At 34.2% G+C, this 26,707-nt stretch overlaps 1 protein-coding gene across 1 annotated transcript in view; it reads right to left on the reverse strand.

Annotated features, from left to right (window-relative positions):
* DNAH9 (dynein axonemal heavy chain 9) overlaps nt 1-26,707 on the reverse strand; it is a 572,299-nt gene that overhangs the window by 375,228 nt on the left and 170,364 nt on the right. Inside the window, exons 21-22 of the mRNA XM_074264740.1 lie at nt 11,773-11,903; nt 11,292-11,418 (exon numbers count right to left, since the gene is read on the reverse strand). Coding sequence (XP_074120841.1) covers nt 11,292-11,418; nt 11,773-11,903 — 258 coding nt within the window. The remainder of the gene's footprint in view (nt 1-11,291; nt 11,419-11,772; nt 11,904-26,707) is intronic.

Below are 26,707 nucleotides of genomic sequence, written 5' to 3' on the forward strand. Positions count from 1 at the left end.
CACAAGTCTGAGAGGTAAACTATCCTATGTTCCTCTAATTTATTTATGATGTCATTCTTTATGCCTAAATCCATGGACCCATTTTGATCTTACCTTAGTATGTGGTATTGTTTCTGCCATATTAATTTCAAGTTTTCCCAGCAGTTTTTGTCAAATAATGAATTCTTATCCTAAAAGTTGGGATCTTTGGCTTTGTCAAACACTAGATTGCTATTTTTATTCACTATCTTGCCCTGTGAACCTAATCTATTCCACTGATCAACTAGTCTATTTCTTAGCCAATAGCAAATGGTTTGGGTGACTGCTGCTTTATAATATAGTTCTAGATCAGATACAGCTAGGCCACCTTCATTTGATTTTTTTTTTTCATTACTTCCCTTGAAATTCTCGCTCTTTTGTTCTTCCATATGAATTTTGTTGTTATTTTTTCTAGGTCATTAAAATAGTTTCTTGGGAGTCTGATTGGTATAGCACTAAATGAATGGATTAGTTTAGGGAGTATTGTCATCTTGATTATATTCTCTCGGCCTATCCAAGAGCACTTAATGTCTTTCCAAATATTTTAATCTGACTTTATTTTTGTGGCAAGTGTTTTGAAATTTTGCTCATATAATTCCTGACTTTCCTTTGGTAGATAGATTCCCAAATATTTTATACTCTCAACATTTGTTTGGAATGGAATTTCTCTTTGTATCTCTTGCTGTTGGATTGTGTTGGTAATGTATAAAAATGCTGAGGATTTATGTGGATTTATTTTGTATCCTGCAACTTTGCTAAAGTTCTGAATTATTTCTAATAGCTTTTTAGCAGAGTCTTTGGGTTTCTCTAAGTATACCATCATATCATCTGCAAAGAGTGATAGTTTGATTTCCTCATTTCCTACTCTAATTCCTTGAATCTCTTTCTTATTGCCAAGGCTAGTGTTTCTATTACAATATTGAATAGTAATAGTGATAGTGGGCAACCTTGTTTCACTCCTGATCTTACTGGGAAAGGTTCCAGTTTATTGCTATCACATATGATGTTTACTGACAGTTTTAAATGTATGCTCCTTATTATTTTAAGGAATAATCCATTTATTCTTATACTCTCAAGAGTTTTTAGTAGGAATGGATGTTGGATTTTATCAAAAGCTTTTTCTACATCTATTGAGATGATCATATGGTTTTTGTTAATTTGGTTTTTGATATAGTCGATTATGCTAATAGTTTTCCTAATATTGAACCAACCCTGCATTCCTGGTATAAATCCCACTTGGCCATAGTGTATTATCCTGGGGATGATTTTCTGTAGTCTTTTTGCTAATATTTTATTTAAGATTTTTGCATCAATATTCATTAGAGAGATTGGTCTATAATTTTCTTTTGCTGTTTTCAACCTACCTGGTTTAGATATCAGTACCATGTTTGTGTCATAAAAGGAATTTGGTAGGAGTCCTTCAATCCCTATTTTTTCAAATAGTTTATATAGCATTGGAGGTAGTTGTTCTTTAAATGTTTGGTAGAATTCACATATAATTCCATCTGGTCCTGGGGATTTTTTCTTAGGGAGTTGCTTAATAGCTTGTTCTATTTCTTTTTCTGAAATGGGACTATTTAGACTATTTATTTCTTCCTCTATTAACCTGGGCAAGCTATATTTTTGAAGGTATTCTTCAATTTCATTTAAGTTATTGAATTTATTGGCATAAAATTGAGCAAAGTAGTTCCTAACTATTGTTCTAAATTCCTCTTCATTAGTGGCAAGTTCTTCCTTTTCCTTTTTAAGACTAACAATTTGCTTTTCCTCTTTCCTTTTTTAATCAGATTTACTAAGCATTTGTCTATTTTGTTGGTTTTTTCATAGAACCAACTCTTAGTTTTTATTAATTAATTCAATAGTTTTGTTTTTTTTTTGCTTTCAATTTTATTAATCTCACCTTTTATTTTTAGAATTTCAAGTTATGTGTTTGTCTGGGGGTTTTTAAATTTGTTCCTTTTCTAGCATTTTTAGTTGTAAGCCCAATTTATTGACCCTCTCTTTCTCTATTTTATTCAAGTAGGCCTCTAGAGATATAAAACTTCCCCTTATTAATGCTTTGGCTATATCCCACACATTTTGGTATGATGTCTCATTATTGTCATTTTCTTGGGTGAAGTTATTAATTATGCCTATGATTTGCTGTTTCATCCAGGCATTCTTTAGTATGATATTATTTAGTTTCCAATTATTTTTTTGGTCTATTTTCCCCTGGTTTTTTATTGAATGTAATTTTCATTGCATTGTGGTCTGAAAAGAATGCATTTACTATTTCTGCCTTACTGCATTTGATTTTGAGGTTTTTATGTCCTAGTATATGATCAATTTTTGTATAGGTTCCACAAAATGCTGAGAAGAAAGTGTACTCAAAGCATGAAAAATTAGACAAAGAAGGAGTTAAGTATAGTGGTACTTCACAGCAGGAGCCATTCGGACATTCCCCATCTCATCACCTTCCCTCTTCAACCCTTTTCCTGACACAATCAGCATCACCCATGCAACACTTTGTCCACCCCATGACACAATTAGAAAAGGCACAAGTTATAGCTAAAAGAGAAGGACAGAATATATCTGATTTAAGAATAAAAGCTTACCCTGGGATTCAAGAATTTGATTTTTCAGTTCAAGCCAGGAGAAGCTACATTCCTTTTGATCTGGAAATTATCAAAGATCAGAAAAAGGGTTGCACTCTTTATGGGGCTATGTCATTCTATGTTAAAATGGCATTAGAGAATTTGTCTTTTGAAATTTTAACCCCTAGTGATTGGAAATCTATTGCAAGGACATGTTTAGTACCTGGACAAAACTTGTTTTGGCTTTTGGAGTATAGTGAATTTTGTATAATACAAGACTAACAAAATAGGCAAACTGGAGTTAATATACCAATCACCTTTGAACAACTAGCAGATATAGGTCATTATGCAGACACTTTAGCACAGACTAATTACCTTTTGATAGCATATGAGCAAATTATTGCTGCTGCTATCAAAGCATGGGACATCCTTCCAGGAAAACAAGATAAAGGGGAAGTCTTCCCCAAAATAGCCCAAGGACCAAATGAACCTTTTTCTGATTTCATGGGATGTCTGCAGACAGTTGTCATATGAATTATTGGTGAAAATGCAGCAATAGGAATAATGATAAAACAACTTCTAGAGAAAATGCTAATGAGGTTCATAGAAGAATTATACTAGGACTACACAAAGATGCTCCTTTAGAGAAGATTATAAGACTCTTTGCCACAATGGGCACAAATGCCTTTTATACATAGGCTATGATGCAGAACATGAGAAGATAGGGTCCATTTTGGCAAGGAACTTCCAGAGAGACTTATCAATGATTTCACTGTGGTATAGGAGAGCATTTGAAAGCTCAATGTGGCCATAGAGATATAGTGAGAAGACAAGATGGGAGAACAAAACCTAAAACTCTAGGTCCAAAATGCAACAAAGACTTCCATTGAGCATCAGAATGTAGATTGACTCTGGGAAACAGAAAGTTAGGCCCAGTTTCAGGGCCCCAGTGGACATCAGAATGGGAAATGGGAAAAAGAGCCCAGCTCCAGGGTCCAGGCAAAAAAAAAAAACCTCTTGGAGCATGATGGCAGATGATGTTATACCTAGAGAGTATTTAGAAGCTCAGTACTCAGATATGATCAATTAGCTGTGAAGCAACCTGATGGGAGAAAGGGATTACATGATCAATCAGCTAAGAAGTAATCTGTTGGGAGAAAGGGATTACAATTGGGGAGAATAGAGTTGTATGCAGCTCTGTGTGCATACAAAGATGATTGGTATATTAACTCCAGTTTGCCTATTTTGTTAGTCTTGTATTCTACAAAGTTCACTATACTCCAAAAGCCGAAAGAAGTTTTGTCCAGGTTCTAAACATGTCCTTGCAATAGATTTCCAATCACTAGGGGGTTAAAATTTCAAAAGCCAAATTCTCTAATGCTATTTTAACATAGAATGATGTAGCCCCATAAAGAGTGAAACCCTTTTTCTGATCTTTGATAATTTCCAGATCAAAAGGAGTGTATCTTCTCCTGGCTTGAGACTACTAAGACATCCCCTGGAGAAGTGAAATTGGTCCCTGTTTGGCCTATAGATTCTTTGTGTCCAAGCACAGGAGGCTTGACCATTTCACCTCCTGAGAGTGCTTATAAAATAGTGTTCATCCATATATTGCTTTGGAAAACTGGAGAATGTGTAGCTAATATCCCAGTCACTAATACAGGTAGACAATGTGTGACTTATCAACCAGGAGAAGTAGTAGCATCAGGTTTACTGATACATACTGCTAATTTGCCTGCTAGGAATACTTGGTAATTTGGTAATATTTACCCACATTTTGACTCCTAGCAACAGAATTCAGAATATTCTGGACTGCAGCTGTTACTGCTGACCTTCCTATGCTCATTATCTATGTAAATGGCATACCATTGAAAGAATTGGTAGACACAGGTGCAGATTATATAGTCATTACATGTGACAATTGGCACAGTAATTGGCCAAAGATTAAGGCAGACACCTATATGTCTGGCATGGAAGGATCAATAGTGGCTGAAATTAGTACCGTCTTTGAGATGAGTATCTGAAGGTGAAACAGGACTCTTTTTACTCCTTCTGTAGTAGGAAAAATCCCCCTTAATCTATGGAGAAGAGATAGACATCTTACAACAGTTAGGATAACAATTCAGTACTTTAGCTTTTTAGGCAGGGCTGCTGTTGAAGGCTTGCCCACACCTTTATCTGTTCACATTCAACAGAAAATTAATACACCAGTGTGGGTAGAACAGTTGACCTTAACAAATGAAAAAATTCAGGCCTTATTAGATATAGAACAACAGCAACTTGACCAAGGACACATATAACCTTCTCTAAGTCCTTGGAATTCCCCTGTATTTGTTGTAAAAAAGAAATCTGGAAAATGGAGGACGTTGACTGATTTGAGAAAAGTAAATGAACATATGGAAACCTGGAAGTCTTCAGCCTGGGCTTCAATCTCCTTCTTAATTGCCTAGGGAGGCCATTCATTAGCAGCCATTCCTTGGCCTCTTTGGGTTATAGACATTAAGGATTGTTTCTATTCTATCCCTCTGCATAAGGAGGATATGAAAAGATTTGCCCAACATTAATTTAGCTGAGTCTTATAAAAGATTTGTATGGACAATTTTGCCACAGGAAATGAAAAATAACCCTACTATGTGTCAAATGTATGTGGAAGCTGCTCTTACATTACATGGATGATATCTTGGGGTGTGCACCTGAGGAGTAAATGTTAGAATCATGCCTACAACAGACCATAAAACACTAAGTAACTACAAATTGCATATAGCTCCAGAAAAAATTCAAAGACATGCTCCTTTTCTGTATTTAGGATATGAAGTGTATCCTAAGGTGCTTACAGTACAAAAGCTCTCTTTAAGAACAGAGAAGTTGAACATCTTAAATGACTTTCAAAAATTGATAGAAGATATCTCCAGTATTAGGCTGAACTACCAATTATTGCCACTTTTATATGGCATTTTAAGGGGAGATACTGCTTTAACCTCATCACGCCAGCTTACAAAAGAAGCTCAAGAGGCTTTGAAAAAAGTTGAACTGGCTTTATCCAATGTGGTTGAGTCACTGAGAAACTCTTGGAAATATCAGTTTATGCTGCAAAAAAGGTACCCACAGCAGTCCTTCATCAAGGAGACTGTGTGATAAAGAGTGGGTAAACTTCCCAGCACAACCAGAACAAAGCCTTACTCCTTACCCAGTGCTTGTGGCTACAATTTTATTAAAGGCCATTAAGAGAATAGTACAATTATCAGGGATTAGACCTGTCAAGATATACACCTTTTATTCCAATGCACAAATTAACATATACTATGAAACCATCCCAAAGTGGCAAATTTTATTGGTCATGGCTCCAAATTTCACACCCAGGTCTCCATTAAAGATAACCCAGCTATTACATAATTGGCAATGGATTTTTGAAGAAAAGGTTTCTAAGATTCCTCTTAAAAGAACACTTATCTTTACAGTCATCCAAACATAGCATTTGTACTGTATACCCTCATGACTTAACTATAAAGAGAGTAGTCAGAATTTCTTTTCAGTCCACTCAGTAGAATGAATGTATGCAATTATGCTAGCTCTTACTTATTATCCAGGAGATGTAAATATAATATCTGATTCAGCCTATTCAGTACGTATGGTACAAAGAATTGCCACAGCCCAAATAAAATTTGTAGCTTCTAATATATATCAGCTCTTTAAAGAACTTCAAGTGGAAGTGAGAAAGCATCCAGGTAAGATTTATATCTTGCATGTCAACTTGCATAGTGGGCTTCCAAGTGCTGTTTTTGATAGAAATTCAAAGGCAGATAGCCTTCTAACCATTTTAGCCAGTACTCCTTTATTTCAGACAGCCCAAGACTCTCATTCTAAATATCATCAGGCTGCTCGAGCTTTACATCTGCAATTTCAGATAACAAAAGAGGAAGCTAGAAGCATAGTAAAAGCCTGTACAGCTTCCCTTTCTTTCCATACTCCTACACTGCCTCCAGGGAATTGGGTTTGAGACTCAATAAAATATGGAAAGGGATGTGATTCATTATAAATCTTTTGGTCATCTGTCTTTTATCCATGTAGTAGTAGACACCTTTTCAGGATTTACTTTTGCAATACCAGCAGCAAAAGAGACTGCCCAAGTGGACAATAAATTCATTATACATGCTTTTGAAATCATGGGTGTGCCACAAGCAAGAAAAACAGACAATGGACCTGAATATATTTCTAAACATTTTACACACATTTGTGCACAGCATAAGATTTTACACACCATTGACATACCTTTTAATCCTCAAGGACAGGCAATAGTAGAGAGGAGAAACAGAGACATCAAGGTGCTCCTCCAAAAACAAAAGAAAGGGGGAGCCTCAACTAACCTTAGAGAACTTATAAATTTAGCTCTTTATACAATTAACTTCTTGATTTTTGTAAAGATGCACTGGCTCTGGCAGACAGGTTTTATAACCCACCAGATGGACAATGTCCAGTGCAAGCCGCTCCACTATCTTTAGATAGTCACCAGGTGATGTGGACAGATTCAGAAAGTGGTGAATGGAAGGGACCAGATGGGTTAACTACTTGGAAGAGAGGTTTTGCTTGCATCTCTACAGATGGAGAAGGAATCAGATGGGTTCCAACAAGTCATATTTGCCTTGTCCAGTGGAGAGAGATGGAGAATTCCATTGAAACAAAGAAGACCCAAGAAACATTGGGTGATTCCATTGCTGACTGTGCTCACCACTGAAAGATCATGGTAATTATGGCAATTGACTGATGGACATCAAAATTGTTAATGAGACTGATGAAGGACTTCAAAACCCTCCAGAATCATTGCAATCCCTAAGACATGATAAGATTGTTGTAGGACTTGAAAACTCTCAGGAATCATTGGATTCCCTGAGACATGATAAGACTGTTGCAGTACTTCAAAATCTGCAGGAATCATTAGATTCCCTAACATATGATGAGACTAATGAAGGACTTCAAAACTTGCAGGAATCACTGGATTCCCTGACATATGAAGTAATGGACAATAGATTACTTTTGGAGTATCCCTTGGTTGTTGAAGGAGGTGTATGTGTGATGGTTATTTATATATCCTCCTTTTGGCCTTATAGAAATCTATTACAATACCATATTGATTTATACTGTTTGTTATATCACTACTTGCATGTATAATTCATGTTTGTTACACCACATTGTGCCTGTGCTGGCTGTGGAGAGAGTGATCACTACTAGCCTGTGATGTATTACTATTTGCTTGTGTAATACCTTCCATGTTGATGGATTTATGTATGCCTGTTTCAAGTGAGAGCCTTCAGAAACCCACTAACAAAATCTGGTTTGATTCCCCATTTCCCTTGGTGTTTTCATCTCCCTTCCTGAGATGTCAGGGAGGGTGTGATCACTTCCTTTTTGGGGTTCTCACCTCCCTGAGAAGTCAGGAAGGGCGTGACCACCTATGTTTTAAAACAAAAGAAAGCAGGAGATGTAATGGGCCAAAACTCTGGAGAAATATATTTGATGTAAGGATTCTTACAAAAAGGTGTTGACTCAGTGGAATTGATAAGACAATGGTTATCTAATTTAGCATGGTGATTAATAGTTCTCTAGTTCAGTATGATTGATTTAATCTTATAACAATAATGGTTCCCTTGTGATATAATGATTGGCTTATACACAGTATGATGAATTGATTTAATTGTAATACAGTACATAAACTGGGGACAAACTCAGCCATAGAGAGAAGACTTGACCAGCCTCATGCTGGTTCTCCTGCCTTCATCACTTCTCCACTAAGACTAAGGACTTGGGCTACTCCTGAGATCCTTCAGAGAGCTAGTTTGGACAGTATATTTTAATCCACCCTGGTGTGGGGGCTCTAGAAAGCAATGGTACATTTTGTCACCCCAATTTGGGGGCTCTAGAAAGCAGGACATTACTTTGAGATGTGCAGACTGCTGACTGGTGATTGGCTGAAACTGATGATGCGGACTGGGAGACTAAAGGAGACAATAAAGACTTTGGATGTTATCCCTGACTATTCTCATGGTGATTATTCTGCTGAAACTAAAGCTAGTCCCAAGACCTCCAGAAAGCTAACCTGAACATTACAGGTAGTAATCATTGATCTCAGACAAAGGCAAACTTTAAAAAGACTCACTCAAGAGAGAAATCTTCATTATATGTCAACCATATTGAAATTTTCTTAGAGGTTTGTATATGTATATAAATATATGTATATATATATATATGTAGATATATGTAGGCGTGTCTTAATACGTGCATGTGTGTGTATACCATATATTTGTCTTAGGGGAGTAACAAGGTCAGACATATGCTTTGGAAGATGCTTCAGGAACTACATAGAAGGTAGTTTGGAGAGAAGGGAGACCAATTAGTAAGCTATTGCACTATCCCAGCTGAGAGAGGCTGACCTAGAGTGAGACTCTTATGAATAAGGAGAAGGACATGGATATCCACTATATTATTGAGAATGGGAGAAGCAAAGGACATAGCTCTAAGGTATCAGTTAGTACCTATTAGGGAAAGTGGGGATAAGGGGACAACCTCTAATATTCTCTTTTATGGGAGGTTGATATCATTTATCATAATGCCTAATATATAACATCAAATTAGAAAAATTTAGGACATTAGTATCAAACTATTTTTTTATTTTAAGGAGATTTCTTTTGCATTTCTATAACAACTGACATGTTTACAGCATAGTAAAGTTTGCAAAGTACTTTACATACATTGTCTTATTCATCATATCTTGTATCATTGTGGGATGGAGACTATAGGTTTTATTTTTATCATCTAGATGAAAAAATCTGATGCTGAGACCACAAATTATGGGCTCATGATCAAATTAGTATGAAAACCAGAATTAAAAACTAGTTCTTACTTACTTACTCTTTCCACACTATACCTATTCTATCATAGTTTCAGTTGTAAGAGCATAGCTGATCATCGCACATTCTTGCTGTTATTGTGTACAATATATTCTTGGTTCTGCTTGTTTTGCTCAGCATCAGTTCATGTAAATATTTCCAGGCCTTTATAAAACCAGATTGTTCATCATTTTTATAAAATAATAATATTCCATGATCTTCACATAACACAACTTGTTCAGCCATTCCCCAATTGGGCATCTACTCATTTTCCAATTCTTTGCTACCACAAAAAGAGCTGCTACATTTTCGCTTATGTGGGTGCTTTCCCCTCTTTTAAGGTTTCTTTGGGATATAGACCTAGTAATGGCACTGCTGGATCATGGTGATATGATAGGGGACAGGAGGGAAATTACTGAGTGGGTTCCAAGCACAAATGGGTGAATCAGATTGTACTCTATGCCAGAAAAAGCTGTTAGGGGATAGAGAACTAAGTGAGAGTATTAAGGATTAGAGCTTGTCATTGTTTATTCTTAAATCTGTTGTTGGCTTCCTGCTTTGTTGTCCTATGAATTCAGATGCAATTGCTTTACTGTGGGGTACAGCCTTTTGGGCAGTATTTGTGATAGTTGATTGGAGTTAGATAAAATGACTAGTCTATCATATGATCACGAAATATGGAATTTATTTAATTCTTGATTTAAGACTTACAAATTATGAAGAATTAATTGCTAATTAGGAATACCTTGAATCTTGGGATCAAATAATGCTGGGTTTCATGAAAGGGGAGATGAAAGCTGGACACACATTTTTGAAAATAGTATATCTTTAAAAATACCTGAAGAAAGTATGAAATCCAACTTCTTACAAATATTTTACAGAAGAAGTTGACTTAAAAAAATGGGATCAAGAACAAAAAATCAAACAGCAATTATTCCAAGAAGGAAAAAGAGAACAATCCAAAAGAGACAAATGTACATACAAAAGAAAATATTACCCAATTCATAATTTATAAAGATATGTCCAGAAAATGAAGGTAAATGCAAGAAACAGGATAAAGACAAAAACAAGCATAGTCTTATAAAAATTATGTCATTAGCATCCAGTCTAGAAAAAACTGAGATTGCTAATATATGTGAATTTTAATTTCAGTTGTTGCTTTTTTAAAAGTAAATTGGGAACAAGGGAGGAATCAAAAAAGGGAAAAAAAAACAAAAACTTTTGTTAGGGTATTTATTATTGGGAGGTAATGTTAAGAGTCATAACGTTGTGATGGCTGAGTTGTCCAACTCTTACTTCTTTGGACTGGAAAGAATAGAAAAAAAATAGTATGATATTTCACAAGTTTTCATGGGCAGCCATTGATTTTTCACAATGGATTTACATGGTGGATGTTACCATTTTTCTATGGCAAAGGAAGATAAGAAGATAACAGATATCATCTATCTGATAGGATAATAATTGTTAGAACACAAGGTATTTCAGGGACAACTGTGGCTTATTAAGAAAACAGCATGAATTATGAAGTACTTGAAAATACTGTTATAAGCTAGACAACATCATTGCCTCTGGAAAGATCTTAAAAGAGAAGAAGACCAGCTAAGAGGAAAAGATTAATATTCTTCAAAGATAGTGTTAAGAGAATTCTCAGTAAAGTATGTTTTGGATTAGATTGATTCTGATGGTCTTTCCAGATCATGTGATTCTGTAATTGTGTCTTGATGGAATGAGAGAAAGGATCAACTCAAATAGTGGCTACATGGCTTACTCATTCTTCATAAATTCTCTGATGCTTTATCAGAGATACTCAATAGCTTACTTGTTGTGGATTCGTGCCATTGGAGAGGACATCTAACAAGTCCGAAGAGGACAGGAAGTAAAATCTGGGGAAGGCCAATCTCTTGGTGTCTAGATATTCAGTCAAGGCTTTCTCACACTGGCACAATCTGAGAATACAGAGTTTAGACTTTATAAACATAAAGATAGAATTACATATACACAGAAAGAAATATACATCTAAACATAGGCACTGACACATATTTGAAAGGAATTTAACTCAGATGTTTGAAAAAAATCCAAATATCATAAAACAAATACCCATAGAAATATATACAAATATATTAATATTTATAGAAATAACAACACATATAGAAATTAACATCTAACATCTATATTACGAAAACAACACACATACCAACACACATGATGCTGTCATAAAATACTCACAAGGCCCAGAAGTAGGTCAGCTGAAAAAAACAATAAATTCCTAGGAACAAAAGAGAGAGTAAGAAGGAACTTACCTGTTTTGAATGTTTTCTAGTTGATCATGAACGCTTGGTTTGTTAGTAGCTTCTATAACATTTGGTGTCTTCTGAGCATCATAAACTAGTTCTTTAAAATCAGTATCAATACCATCAAAATGTTTAGAATCCTATAAAATGGAAATATGAAAATAATTCTTATTTTAATTTTTTCCCATGAGGATTTCTTAAGCATATGAAAATATAACTACCTAGTAGGAATAAAAAAAATTATCTTCTCCATTAGCACTGAGGAAAGAAAATTCTACTAAAAAAAGAATTCAACTAAGTTGCAATGATTCCCTATTGAATTATGTCTATAAAAAGCATAATATTTATTTCTGAGAATGCAAAGTCATTATTCTGTCCCTATTATATATAGAATCCATCTAAGTCTTTCCTTATCAAAAGCAAATAATGTTTAAATTATACTAACCATGTCATGGTAAATAATCTTAGGACAGATTTCTATTGTAAATTTTTAACTTTTATTTATTTATTAAATATTTTCCCCCAGTTACATTCAAAACAATTTTTTACATTTGTTTTTAAAATTTTTGAATTTTAGGTTCTCTCCTTATCCCCACCCACAATTAAGAAACAACTTGTGAAATTATGCGAAACATTTCCATAAAGTGAAGTTGTTTGTGTGACCCTGGGCAAGTCACTTAACCCTAATTTCCACAGGGGGGAAAAAAGTGAAGTTGTGGGGGAAAAAAAGGCCTTTGAGAAAATTACATTAAAGAGAGAGAGAGAGAGAGAGAGAGAGAGAGAGAGAGAGAGAGAGAGAAAACACTTCAAAATGTATTCATATACAATCAATTCCTTCTCTGGGTATAGATAGAATTTTTCATCATAAGTCCTTCAGAGTTGTTATGAATGATTGTATTACTGAAAATGACAAAATCAGTTTGGTCATTCCAGAACATTACTGTTACTTTGTATACAGTACATTTCACTTTGCTTGAGGATTTTCCAGGTTTTTTTTCCTGATAGCATCCTGCTCATCATTTCCCACAGAACAAATAATATTCTCTATATGATCATAAACACACACCAGTTTGTTCAGCCATTCCCCAATTGATGGGCATCCCTTCAATTTCCAATTTTTTGTCAGGCCAGATTTTTGAAGGAGGTAGTTAGAAATTAACTTATCTCAGTGACTTTGCATGATTCTAGATTATGAAACTATATTGTCACACACATTAGTATCTTCAGAAACAGCTTCTGAGCTATATACACAAAAAAGCAAAAAAAAAAAATTCCTGTGTTGAAAACTATTTTAGTCACAACCCTGGGCTCTGAATGACTTTTGATAATTTTTAAAATCACCAGTCACTTATTAGCTTGTGACCTTGGACAAGCCATTTAATCCTGTTTACCTCAGTTTCCTCATTTGTAAAATGAACTGGAGAAGACAATGGCAAACCACTTCAGTATCTTTGTCAAGTAAACCCCAAAAGGGGTCACAAAAAGTCAGACATGACAGAAAAATGACTAAACAATAACCTAGCTCAATGAAATTTGCTTTAAGCAAAGGTATCATTGTTGGACATGCGTGTGTGTGTGTGTGTGTGTGTGTGTGTACAAAATACATCATACAAATAACACATCATATACATAAATACAGACACATACATGCATGTACATATATATACATGTAATATATATCACATACCTATACTGTAAAGTTAGATTACTTATTAGCAATCATCAAATTAATAGATATAAAAATAAAGGAGAAAATAGATATAGTCTATTTATTAATTGAGAATTTTTAATACTCCTGGTTTAACTCAGCAAATTCACAAATTGTTTTGTTTGCTCCTTTTGTGATAAAATCATTTTTTATTTTATTATATATATATATATATACATACATACATATATATATATATATATATATATATATATATATATATATATATATATATATATATATATATATATATATATATATATATATATATATATATATATATATATATATATATATATATATATATGAATCATTCTTGGATTCTCCTTTTGCCTCTTTCCCTGGATCTAGGCCATTCTACAACCCATCTAGGATAGTTAGTCAGCTAGAAGATCGACTACCCCCAGGTTCATCCATTTTCCTTTCTCCTTCTTGGGCTGGGTTCTAGATGCCAGACTGCTCTATGGATAGGATGAGATAAGTCAACAATTACACTATTTCTTTTTTATTATTATTAAAACTTTTTATTTTTCAAAGCACATCTATAGATCATTCTGCAACATGAACCCTTGCAAAACCTTATGTTCCAGTTTCTCCCCCCCTTCTCCCAATCTCCTCCTTAGATGGCAAGTAGTTCAATATATGTTAAACATGGTAGAAATATGTTAAATCCAAGATATACATACATATTTATACAATTATATTGCTGTAAAAGAAAAATCAAATCAAACCAGAAAATGATGAAGAAAATAAAATGCAAGGAAAAAACAACAAAAAGGGTGAGAATGCTATGTTGGGAATCACACTCAACTCCCAACAGTTCTCTCTCTGGATGTAGATGGAGATATTTCCTTAGGGAGTTGATTAATGGCTTGTTCTATTTCCTTTTCTAAAAAAAGGGGCTATTTAAGTAACTTATTTACTCTTCTGTTAATCTGGGCAATCTATATTTTTGCAGGTATTTCTCCATTTCACTTAGGTTATCAAATTTATTGGCATAAAGTTGGGCAATATAACTTCTAATTATTGCTCTAATTTCCTCTTCATTAGTGGAAATTTCCCCCTCTTCATTTTTGAGACTAATAGTTTGATTGTCCTCTTTCCTTTTTTAAATCAGATTAACTAAACATTTAACTATTTTGTTGGTTTTTTCATAAAATCAACTCTTAGTTTTATTGATTAATTTAATAGATTTTTATTTTCAATTTTATTAATCTCTCCTTTTATTTTTAGAATTTCAAGTTTGTTATTTGATTAGGGATTTTTAATTTTTTTCCCCCCAGCTCTTTTAGTTGCAAGCCCAATTCATTGATCTTCTAGTTTTCTATTTTATGCAAGTAAGCAAATATAGATATACATTTTCTCCTTATTACTGTTTTGGTTGCATCACACAAATTCTGGTATGTTGTCTCATTATTGTTATTCTCTTGGATGAAATTATTGATTGTGTCTATGATTTGCTGTTTTACCCATTCATTTTTACATTTAGATTATTTAATTTCCAACTGATTTTTTGTCTATTTTCTTTTGGTCTATTATTGAAAAAAATGCATTTACTGTTTCTGTCTTTCTGCATTTGATTTGAGATCTTTATACCCTAATATATGGTCAATTTTTGTATAGGTTCCATGAACTGCCAAGAAAAAAGTGTATTCCTTTCTGTATCCATTCAATTTTCTCCAAAGATCTATCATAACTATCAGAATTTTCTAATATTCTATTTACTGACTTAACTTCCTTCTTATTTATTTTGTGGTTCAATTTATCTAGTTCTGAGAGAGCAAGGTTGAGATCCCCCACTATTATAGTTTTGGTATTTCTTTTGTCTTACAGCTCTCTTAATTTCTCCTTTAGGAATTTAGATGCTATACCATTTGGTGCATATATATTTAGTATTGATATTTCTTTATTACCTATTGTATCCGTTAGCAAGATATAGTTTCCTTCCTTATCTCTTTTAGATTTATTTTTTGGTTTTGCTTGATCTGAGATTAGGATGGCTACCCCTGCCTTTTTTTTTTTTTTTTTTTTTTACTTCACCTGAAGCATAATAGCTTCTGCTCCAGCCATTTACCTTTACTCTGTATTATATCACTCTGCTTCAAATGTGTTTCTTGTAAATAACATATTGTGGGATTCTGGCTTTTAATCCAATGTGCTATCTCCTTCCATTTTATGGGAGAATTCACCACATTCACATTCACAGTTAAAAAGATTGATTCTGTATTTCCCACCATCTTATTTACCTTCAAATTATGCTTTTCTCTTTTCTTTTCTCCTTTTCTTCCTTCCCAGTATTTTGCTTATGAGCTCCCCTTGCCTCAAAGAGCTCTCCCCCTTTATAGTTCCTCCCCGTTTCCTATATATTTCCCCTTCTCTTTCTCTTTTCCCTTCTATTAGTCCTCCACTTTCCTTTTCCTTGCAACCTCCTTCTAAAGTGAGAGTTTTTTTTTGTGAAACAAAATATATCTAATATTTTCTCTTTGAGCCAAATCTGCTGAAAGATTCACACAATGTTTACCCCCTCCACGCCTTCTTTCCCTCATTTATATTGTGCTTTCTTTGCCTCTTTGTGAGATGTAATTCCCTTCATTTTGCCTCCACTTTCTCCCTTTTCCAGTACAATCCCCTTTCCATCTCTAGTTTTTATATTATAATAAAATAAATTTATATATGCACTCTTTATGTATTCCCATAACAGAGATATACTTCTCAAGAATTCTTTTATTTTTACCCTTTTATGTTTCTCTTGAGTTCTATATTTGGAGGTCAAATTTTTTGTTCTCTTTTCATTAGAAGTAAATTAAATTCACCTATTTCATTGAATGTCCATCTTCTTCCTTGAAAGAAAATGCTTAGTTCAGCAAGGTAACTCATTCTTGGCTGCATTCCAAGTTCCTTTGCCTTGTGGAATATCAGATTCCAGACCCTTCAATCCCTTAAGGTGGAAGCTGCTCTGTACTGGGTAATCCTTATTGTGACTCCTCAGGATTTGAATTGTTTCTTTTTGGCTGCTTGTAATATTCTTTCCTTAGTCTGATAGTTCTGAAATTTAGACACAATATTTCTTGGAGTTTTCATTTTAGGGTCTCTTTCAGGAAATGATCAATGAATTCTTTCAATGGCTATTTTGCCTTTCATTCTAAAACATCAGGTCAGTTCTCTGATGATTTCCTGTAAGATGATGTCTAGGTTCTTTTTTTCATCATGGTTTTCAGGAAGTCTAATAATCCTTAGATTGTCTCTCTTAGACCTATTTTCCAGGTCAGTTGTTTTCCCAAGTAGGTATTTTATATTTTCTTCCATCTTCATTATTTTTTTTTTTAATTTTTCTTCATAGATTCCTGATGTCTCATTGAGTCATTCATTTCCATTTATTCAGTTCTGACTTTTAGTGAATTATTTTCTTCATTTACCTTTTTTAGTTCTTTTTGAATTTGGGTAATTGAATTTTTGATAAGTTGTTATGTTCTGTGAATTTTTTTTTCCATTTCACAAATTCTGTTTTTCAGGGAGTTGTTTTCTTTTTCTATTTCACAATTCTGTTTTTCAGGGAGTTGTTTTCTTTTTCTATTTCCATTTTCCAATTGTCAAATCTGTTTGGGTAAGCTTTTATATGCTTTTCCCATTTCACCAAATCCATTTTGTAAGGATTTTTCTTCAGAAGATTTCTGTCTCCTTTTCCAAACCCTCTTGCAATGTTCTCACTTCTCCCCCCATTTTTCTTCTAGCTCTCTTTTAAGCTCCTTTTTAATTTCTTCCAAGAGAGCCTGATAAGATGGGAACCTATTTATTTCACCCTTTTGGGCTTTATCTGGATACAATCTGCTTTTAGTGACCTCAGAGTTTAAAATCTGTTCTATTTTATCATAAAAACTATCTATGGTAAGAGTTCTTTTTGCTTTTTTGTTCATTCTTTCAAAAAGTTGAGATCTGCTTTTAGGGCAGGAGAGATTGTTCAAGCTTCCTCTGAAAGTGCTAGCAGAAGCTGTGCTGACTGACTTCTGGTACTGGGTGGGTGGTGAAATTCTGGTGTATTGTGATTCACTATTTACCTTTTGTATTTGTGTTGAATATTTTATAACCTCTCTGCTGATCTACGGGCTTGCAACTAGGGCAGAGTAGCCTATACTGCTGTAGATTCCTCCCTGTAGGTTCTCTGGGGCATGGAGCCCACACCACCTTGGAATTGTGCACTGCCTACACTGGTGTCTGTGCTCAGTCTGCTTGCACTTGGCATAGCTCCCTTTGTGCCTGATTGAAATAAACCTTTTCTGAAGATCTTCAAAATTATCTTCTGCCTGTAATTTGTTACACTCCCAATATTTGTGGTTCTACTAGTCCAAAACTAATTCAAAAGCTGGATTTGCTAATTAGTCTGAAGGTCATGGGAAGAGCTCAGAAAAAAATGTGTGTCTTCTCTGCCATCTTGGCTCTGCCTCCCAATTATGTTATTTCAATAAGATGAAAGAACACCAGAGTTTGCCATTTGTCCTCTATGCCCTATAGACCTTCAGGCTACTATCATCCCCAATGAAATAACTCAAGACCTCCTAGTTCTTTCCATGTGATTCATCCACCACTGCATTCATAGGCCTTTTTAGAACTCCATTATTCATATTCTTTGTAGTGGAACTTTCTTTTATATGTTGTCTTCCCTATTAGAATGTGAGCTCCTTAATAGTAGGAACTGTCTAGGTTTCTCTTTTTGCATCCCAAGAATTTAGAAAGTACATAGCACAAAGCAAATGCTTAATGTAGGCAATAGATGGTTAGGTGGTACAAGAGATAGAGCATTAGGGCTGTAGGAAGGAAGAGGGAATTCAAATCTAATTTCATACATTAGCTGTGAGACAAGCAAAATTTACTTAACTTCAGTTTGCCTTGCTTTTTTCAACTGTAAAGTGGAGATAATGATATTTACTTATTGGATCTTTTGTGAGGATTGAATTAGATAATATTTACAAAATGCTTTGGCACAGAGTAGGCACTTATTAAATATTTGCTTTCTTCTTTCATAAGTCTCTTAAAAATTTTGTTGTCTTTGAAAAATGCTTTTAAAAAGTTTGTTTTGAAAACAATACTGACCATTTTAGAAACGTTCTGATATAAATTGACATTTTTGTTGTTGTTACTTCAAGCTCGTTTAGAAGGTGATTTATAACTAGAAAAGAGTTTATAACTAATCTTGCACAAGTAAAAAAGAGAGGTGGTTGCTAAGCAGACTAATGCATGTAGATACAAGGTAAATATATAATGGAAACAGGGAAATTACAAGCAAATTTCTTTTGAACAGAAAAAAGGGTAAGGTTGGAGAAGTGGTAAGGGAGAGAAAAAGCTTTTGAGTATTAAAAAACAGTCATGGGAGTTTATGCTATTATCGTGAAAATTCAATGCTTGTAATATTTTTGATAAATATGTATGCAATTAAACAACATAGGGATGCTGGAAAGACAAGACTTGTCCTACCATTCAAACATAGTAAAACAAACAAAATAATAATAAAAAAATCCACATGTGACATAAGTATGGGCAGATAAAAGATAAATTATTTTAAGAGATCTAACTGGCCTGATCCATCAGTCATAAATAGTCTGTGGCAAGGGTTTTTTGACCTAATTGAATACTTATGATTTAGAAGACATCATTCTAATCAAGTCCAGGAAGAATATGTTTATGTGAACCAGTAATAAAAACAATTAAAAGTTGATGAGAAAAATACTTTTAAAAATCTATATGCTTTAATTTATTATATTTAACTTTTGGGGGAAGATTTACTCAACTTAAAACTTATATGTTTAAACACATAAATAGAACTATGCACATACAATTTAGCAGAAAAACTAATCATTCTTTATAACCACACATACACAGATCTTCAATGTCTGTAGCTCAAAGTCCAAACCATATTTACCAGAACTTTGGGGGGGGGTGTCAGATTTTTCCCATCCTTTATCTCTTGCTCTCCTCCTCACTTTAACTGCAACGTTCCCAAGAGAAGCTTCATAGCATAACTGCAAAATACTCAAGAGAAGCTTCATAGCAACTCTCAGTCATAAGTCTCAGTTCTAAATGTTGATTTCTAAACATTCTTTTTTTTTTTTTACATACATATGTATATTTGTTATTCACTTGTTTCACTAACATATAACTCTGTGATTCTTCTTAGGGTTTTCTTTTTTTAATTGTAACTTTTTATTGACAGAACATATGCATGGGTAATTTTTTACACTTGCACTCACTTCTGTTCAGACTTTTCCCTTCTCTCCCACCACTCCTCCCCTAGATGGCAGGCAGTCTTATAGATGTTAAATATGTAATAGTATATCCTAGATATAATATATATGTGCAGAACCGAATTTTGTTGCTGTTGTGTTGTTGTTGCAAAGGAAGAATTGGATTCAGAAGGTAAAAATAACCTGGGGAGAAAAACAAAAAATGCTAACAATTTACACTCATTTCCCAGTGTTTCTTCTCTGGGTGTAGCTGATTCTGTCCATCATTGATCAATTGGAATTGGATTAGCTCTTCTCAATGTTGAAGATATCCACTTCCATCAGAATACATCCTCATATAGTATTGTTGTTGAAGTGTATAATGATCTCCTATTCTTTCTCATTTCACTCAGCATCAGTTGATGTAAGTCTCTCCAAGCCTCTCTGTATTCATCCTGCTGGTCATTTCTTAAAGAACAATAATATTCCATAACATTCATATACCATAATTTACCCAACCATTCTCCAATTGATGGGCATCCTTTCATTTTCCAATTTCTAGCCACTACAAGAAGGGCTGCCACAAATATTTTGGCACATATAGGTCCCTTCCCTTTCTTTACTATTTCTTTGGGATATAAGCCCAGTAGTAGCACTGCTGGATCAAAGGGTATGCATAGTTTGATAACTTTTTGGGCATAATTCCAGATTGTTCTCCAGAATGGTTGGATTCATTCACAACTCCACCAGTTTTTCCAGTTTTTCTCCACCAGTGTCCCAGTTTTTCCGCATCTCCTCCAACAGTTATCATTATTTTTCCCTGTCATCATAGTCAATCTGACAGGTATGTGGTGGTATCTCAGAGTTGTCTTAATTTGCATTTCTCTGATCAATAGTGATTTGGAACACTCTTGCATATGAGTAGAAATAGTTTCAATTTCATCGTCTGAAAATTGTCTCTTCATATCCTTTGACCATTTATCGATTGGAGAATGGCTTGAATTCTTGTAAATTAGAGTCAATTCTCTATATATTTTGGAAATGGGGTCTTTATCAGAACCTTTAACTGTAAAAATGTTTTCCAAGTTTTTTGCTTCCCTTCTAATAATGTTTGCATTAGTTTTGTTTGTACAAAGGCTTTTAAATTTAATATAATTAATTTTTTTTTAATTTTGTAATCAATAATGATCTCTAGTTCTTCTTTGGTCACAAATTCCTTCCTCCTCCACAAGTCTGAGAGGTAAACTATCTATCTTCTGTTTCTCTAATTTATTTATAATCTTGTTCTTTATGCCTAAATCATGGACCCATTTTGATCTTATCAATCACCAGTTATCGGTGTTAAGTGTGGGTCCATGTCTAGTTTCTGCCATACTAATTTCCAGTTTTCCTAGCAGTTTTTGTCAAATAGTGAATTCTTATCCCAAAAGTTGGGATCTTTGGGTTTGTCAAACACTAGATTGCTATAGTTATTAACTATTTTGTCCTGTGAACCTAACCTATTCCATGGACCAATTTCTTAACTAATAACACCAAATGGTTTTGGTCATCACTTTAGATCAGTTAGGCCACTTTCATTTAATTTTTTTTTCATTAATTCCCTGGAAATTCTTGACCTTGTGTTCTTCCATATGAATTTTGTTATTTTTTCTATGTCATTAACGTAGTTTCTTGGGAGTCTGATGGGTATAGCACTAAATAAATAGATTAGTTTAGGTGGTATTGCCATCTTTATTATATTCACTTGGCCTATCCAAGAGCACTTAATATTTTTCCAATTATTTAAATCTGACTTTATTTGTGTGGAAAGTGTTTTGTAATTTTGCTCATATAATTCCTGACTTTCCTTTTGTAGATAGATTCCCAAATATTTTATACTATTGACAGTTATTTTGAATGGAATTTCTCTTTGTATGTTTTGTTGTTAGATTTTGTTGGTGAGGTATAAAAATGCTGAGGATTTATGTGGATTTATTTTGTATCCTGCATCTTTGCTAAAGGTGTGGATTATTTCTAATAGCTTTTTAGTAGAATCTGGGTTCTCTAGGAATACCATCATATCATGTGCAAAGAGTGATACTTTGGTTTCCTCATTACCTATTCTAATTCCTTTAATCTTTTTCTCAAATCTTATTGCCGAGGCTAGCATTTCTAATACAATATTGAATAATAATGGTGATAGTGGGCAACCTTGTTTCACTCCAGATTTTATTGGGAATGGTTCCAGTTTATCACCATTACATAAGATGCTTACTGGTTTTAAATAGATGCTCCTGACTATTTTAAGGAAAAGTCTTATTCCTATACTCTCAAGTGTTTTTATTGGGAATGGATGTTGGATTTTGTCAAATGCTTTTTCTGGATCTATTGAGATGATCGTATGGTTTTTGTGAATTTGATTATTGATATAGTCAATTATGCTGATAGTTTTCCTAATATTGAACCAGCCTTGCATTGCTGGTATAAATCCTGGGGATTATTTTCTGTAATCTTTTTGTTAATATTTTATTTAAGATATTAGCACCAATATTCATTAGGGAGATTGGTCTATAATTTTCTTTTTCTCTTTTCAACCTATCTAGTTCAGGTATCAGTACTATGTCTGTATCATAAAAGGAATTTGGTAGGACTCCTTCATTCCCTGTTTTTAAAAATAGTTTATATAGCATTAGAGTTAATTGCATTAGAGTTAATTGCTTTTTAAATGTTTGGCACAATTCACATGTAAATTTATCTGGTCCTAGGAATTTTTTTTAGGTAGTTGATTAATAGCTTGTTCTATTACTTTTTCTAAGATGGGACTGTTTAACCAATTTATTTCTTCTTCTGTTAATCTGGGCAAGCTATAATTTTGAAGGAATTCTTCCATTTCATTTAAGTTATCAAATTTATTGGCATACAGTTGACAAAGTAACTCCTAATTATTGCTCTAATTTCTTCTTCATTAGTGGTGAGTTCTTCCTTTTCATTTTTAAGACTAACAATTTGCTTTTCCTCTTTCCTTTTTTTAATCAGATTTATTAAGGGTTTATCTATTTTGTTGTTTTTTTCATAGAACCAACTCTTTTATTAATTAATTACTTTTTTTGCTTTCAATTTTATTAATCTCTCCTTTTATTTTTAGAATTTCTAGTTCAGTGTTTGGAGGTTTTTAATTTCTTCTTTTTCTGGCATTTTTAGTTGCAAGCCTAATTCATTTACCTTCTCTTTCTCTATTTTATGCAAGTAGGCCTCTAGAGATATAAAATTTCCCTTTATTGTAATCTTCTGTTGTCTCCAGAGACTATCAATTGCTCTCTGGGAGGAGATCTGCTGTGTCAACTCAAATCTCTCAGACAGATTCTTCTTCCTGTAGAGAGTCCTTGTCTCCAGACAGTTGCCGCCAACTCTGATCCAGAGTAGAGAGTCTTCTTTCTCCAGAGAGCCGCCTCAAGACTGGCCCATACAAGAGACTCTCCATCTCTTGAGTGCTGCCCTCTTTTATCCTCCCAGAGAATGGGCCTGGGATAACGCAAAGGCTTCTGGGAAAAAATTACTTCAACCAATGAACTTGCTCCTCCTAAGCATGCAAGCTCCTCCCCAGGAGTTCAAAGGGATTAAACTCCTAGTAAAGACCAGAACTAGAGAATTGTTAAGTACTGACTTAGCACTTAGTAAGAACCTAATATCTCGTTATCTCATTTAGCACTTAGTAAGAATCTAACACTTTGGCTGCATCCCACACATTTTGGTATGATGTCTCATTATTATCATTTTCTTGGGTGAAATTATTAATTATATCTACGAGTTGCTGTTTCACCCAATCATTCTTTAGTATGAATTATTTAGTTTCCAATTATTTTTTTGTCTATTTCCCCCTAGCTTTTTATTGAATGTAATTTTAATTGCATCGTGGTCTGAAAAGGATGCATTTACTATTTCTGCCTTATTGAATTTGATTTTGAGATTTTTATGTCCTAGTATATGGTCAATTTTGTATAGGTTCCATGAACTGCTGAGAAGAAAATGTACTCCTATCTGTCTCCATTTAGTTTTCTCCAAAGATGTATCATATCCAACTTTTCTGGTATTCTATTTACCTCTTTGACTTCTTTCTTATTTATTTTATGGTTTGATTTATCTAATTCTGAGAATGCAAGTTTGAGATCTCCCACTTTTTGCTGTCTCACAATTTCTGTATTCACTTCCTCTTAGCTTACTCCTTCCCTTTTCACTTTTCCCCTCCCACTTTTCAACGAGGTGGGAGAAGTTTCTCTGTAAATCGATTATGTCTAATCTTTTTCTCTTTAAGCCAATTCTGATGAGAGTAAGATACACACTATGTTCATCCCCCTCCATTCTTTCTGTCAGATATAATAGGTTTCCTTTGTTTCTTCATGAGATGTAGTACCTGCACTTTACCCTTTTTCTGGTACAATTTCCTTTCCACTTTTAGTTTCTGGAACAAATTAAATATGTGTTCTTTATGTTTCTTTATAAGAGAAATATAATTCCCAAGATATCTTTTTGCCTTTTTTGGTTTCTCTTGTGTCCTATATTTGGAAATCAAAATTTTTTGTTTAGTTCCTTTTTTTCATGAGAAATAGATGAAATTCACCTATTTTATTCAATGTCCATCTTCTTCCCTGGGGGGAAAACACTCATTTTGGCTGGGTAAGTTATTCTTGGCTGCATACCAAGTTCCTTAGCTTTTCGGCATATCAGATTCCAGTCTCTTTGAGCCTTTAATGTGGATGCTGCTAGATCCTGAGTAATCCTTATTGTGGCTCCTCTGTATTTGAATTGATTTTTTTCTAGCATCTTATAGTATTTTTTCCTTGGTCTGATAGTTCTGGAATTTAGCTACAATATTTCTTAGAGTTTTGATTTTAGGTCCCCTTCAATAGGTGATCGATGAATTCTTTCAATGTCTATTTTATCCTCTGTTTCTATAACATCTGGGCAGTTCTTTTTGATAATTTCCTGGAAAATAGTGTCCAGGCCCTTTTTTTAATCATATTTTTCAGGAAGTCCAGTAATTCTCAGATTATCTCTCCTAAATCTATTTACAGGTCTGTTGTTTTCCCAAGAAGGTATTGGTCATTTTTTTCCATTGTTTCATTTTTTTGGTTTTGATTGATTGATTCTTGGCGTCTCCTCAAGTCATTCAATTCCATTTATTCAATTGTGATTTTTAATGAATTATTTCCTTCACTCACTTTTTAATTTCTTTTTCTAATTGTTCAATTGAGTTTTTAAGTGAGTTATTTTGTTCTATGGAATTTTTTTCCATTTTGTCAATTTTATTTTTTAGAGAGCTCTTTTCTTTTTCCAATTTACTATAATTATGTTTTCCTTGGCATTGTTTACCTTTTCCAGTTCACTAATTCTGTTTTTCAAGGTTTTGATTTATTTATCCACTTTATCTTTAAATGAGTGGGATGGCTTTCCAGACCCTCTTGCCAAGCTTCCCTTTCCTTTGCCCATTTTTCTTCTAGCTCTCTTGTGAGAGCCTTTTTAATTTCTACTATAAGAGTCTTGTGTGTTAAGGACCAGATCACATCTCCCTTTGGGTATTCATTTGGAGACAGTCTGTCTTTAGTCTCCTCAGGGTTTAAAGTCTGCTCTCTATCCATATAGAAGCTATTAATAGTTAGAATGCACTTTAATTTTTTGATCATTTTGTCAAAGAAGAATCAAAGAAGCGGAAAGAGACCTGTATGTGCCAAAATGTTTGTGGCAGCCCTTTTTGTTGTAGCTAGAAACTGGAAATTGAATGGATGCCCATCAATTGGAGAATGGTTGGGTAAATTATGGTATATGAAGGTTATGGAATATTATTGCTCTGTAAGAAATGACCAGCAGGAGGAATACAGAGAGGCTTGGAGAGACTTACATCAACTGATGCTGAGTGAAATGAGCAGAAACAGAAGATCACTGTACACTTTAACAACAACACTGTATGAGGATGTATTCTGATGGAAGTGGAAATCTTCAACATAAAGAAGATCCAACTCACTTCCAGTTGATCAATGATGGACAGAGGTAGCTACACCCAGAGAAGAAATAATGGGAAGTGAATGTAAATTGTTAGCACTAATATCTGTCTGCCCAGGTTACATGTACCTTCAGAATCTAATGCTTATTGTGCAACAAGAAAATGGTATTTACACACATGTATTGTATCTAGGTTATATTGTAACACATGTAAAATGTATGGGATTACCTGTCATCGGGGGGAGGGAGTAGAGGGAGGGAGGGATAATTTGGAAAAATGAATATAAGGGATAATATTATAAAAATATATAATAAAAATTAAAAAAAGAAGAAGAATCAAAGAAAACAGACTAACAAAAAAAGGAAATGCAGTCTGCTTTTTGGGATGAGGGGGCGGGGTGCTGGATGGTATTACCGAGCTTCCTCTACAGACTGCAGGGAGCAGCATGAGGCACTAGCAGTACAGCAGAGACTATGCTGTGTCTGCATTCTGAAACTCTGAGAGTATGCTGAGTCACTCCTGGTGGTTGTGGCCAGGTCCTGAGAGACCCTAGCTTTTCGGGGATATAGTCTTTATCCTCTGTGTTTATAGCTTCTCTACTGATCTACTGCCTTCTGCCAGGGCAGAGTAGTCACACTGTGATAAAGTTCTCCCCATAGAATGAATGAGATCACATCCCACCCTCCTCACGTTTGCTCAGTGTGAGCTGCCTTCCTTACTCTCACTGCCTGCTGTGCACTCTTTGTCTGTCTTCAGTCTGTGCCTGATCTAACAGTTCTACCCCCAAGCTAAAACAAACCTTTTCTGGCAAATTTTGAGGATGTCTTCTGTTGGTAATGCTTTTGTGATTTTTTTTTCAGTCAAGCACTAATTCCGAGGCCTTGTCATGAAAAAAATATTCTGAGAGCAAGACAGATCTTAGACAGAAGTCTATGTCATCTCTCCACCATCTTGGCCGGAAGTCTCTCTAAACATTCTTTAAATGAGCTTTGTTGTTCAGTTCTATTTGACTCTTCATGATCCTATGGACCATACTGTTCATAA

Source organism: Sminthopsis crassicaudata, chromosome 4 (assembly GCF_048593235.1).
Source record: "Sminthopsis crassicaudata isolate SCR6 chromosome 4, ASM4859323v1, whole genome shotgun sequence".
Taxonomy (NCBI): domain Eukaryota; kingdom Metazoa; phylum Chordata; class Mammalia; order Dasyuromorphia; family Dasyuridae; genus Sminthopsis; species Sminthopsis crassicaudata.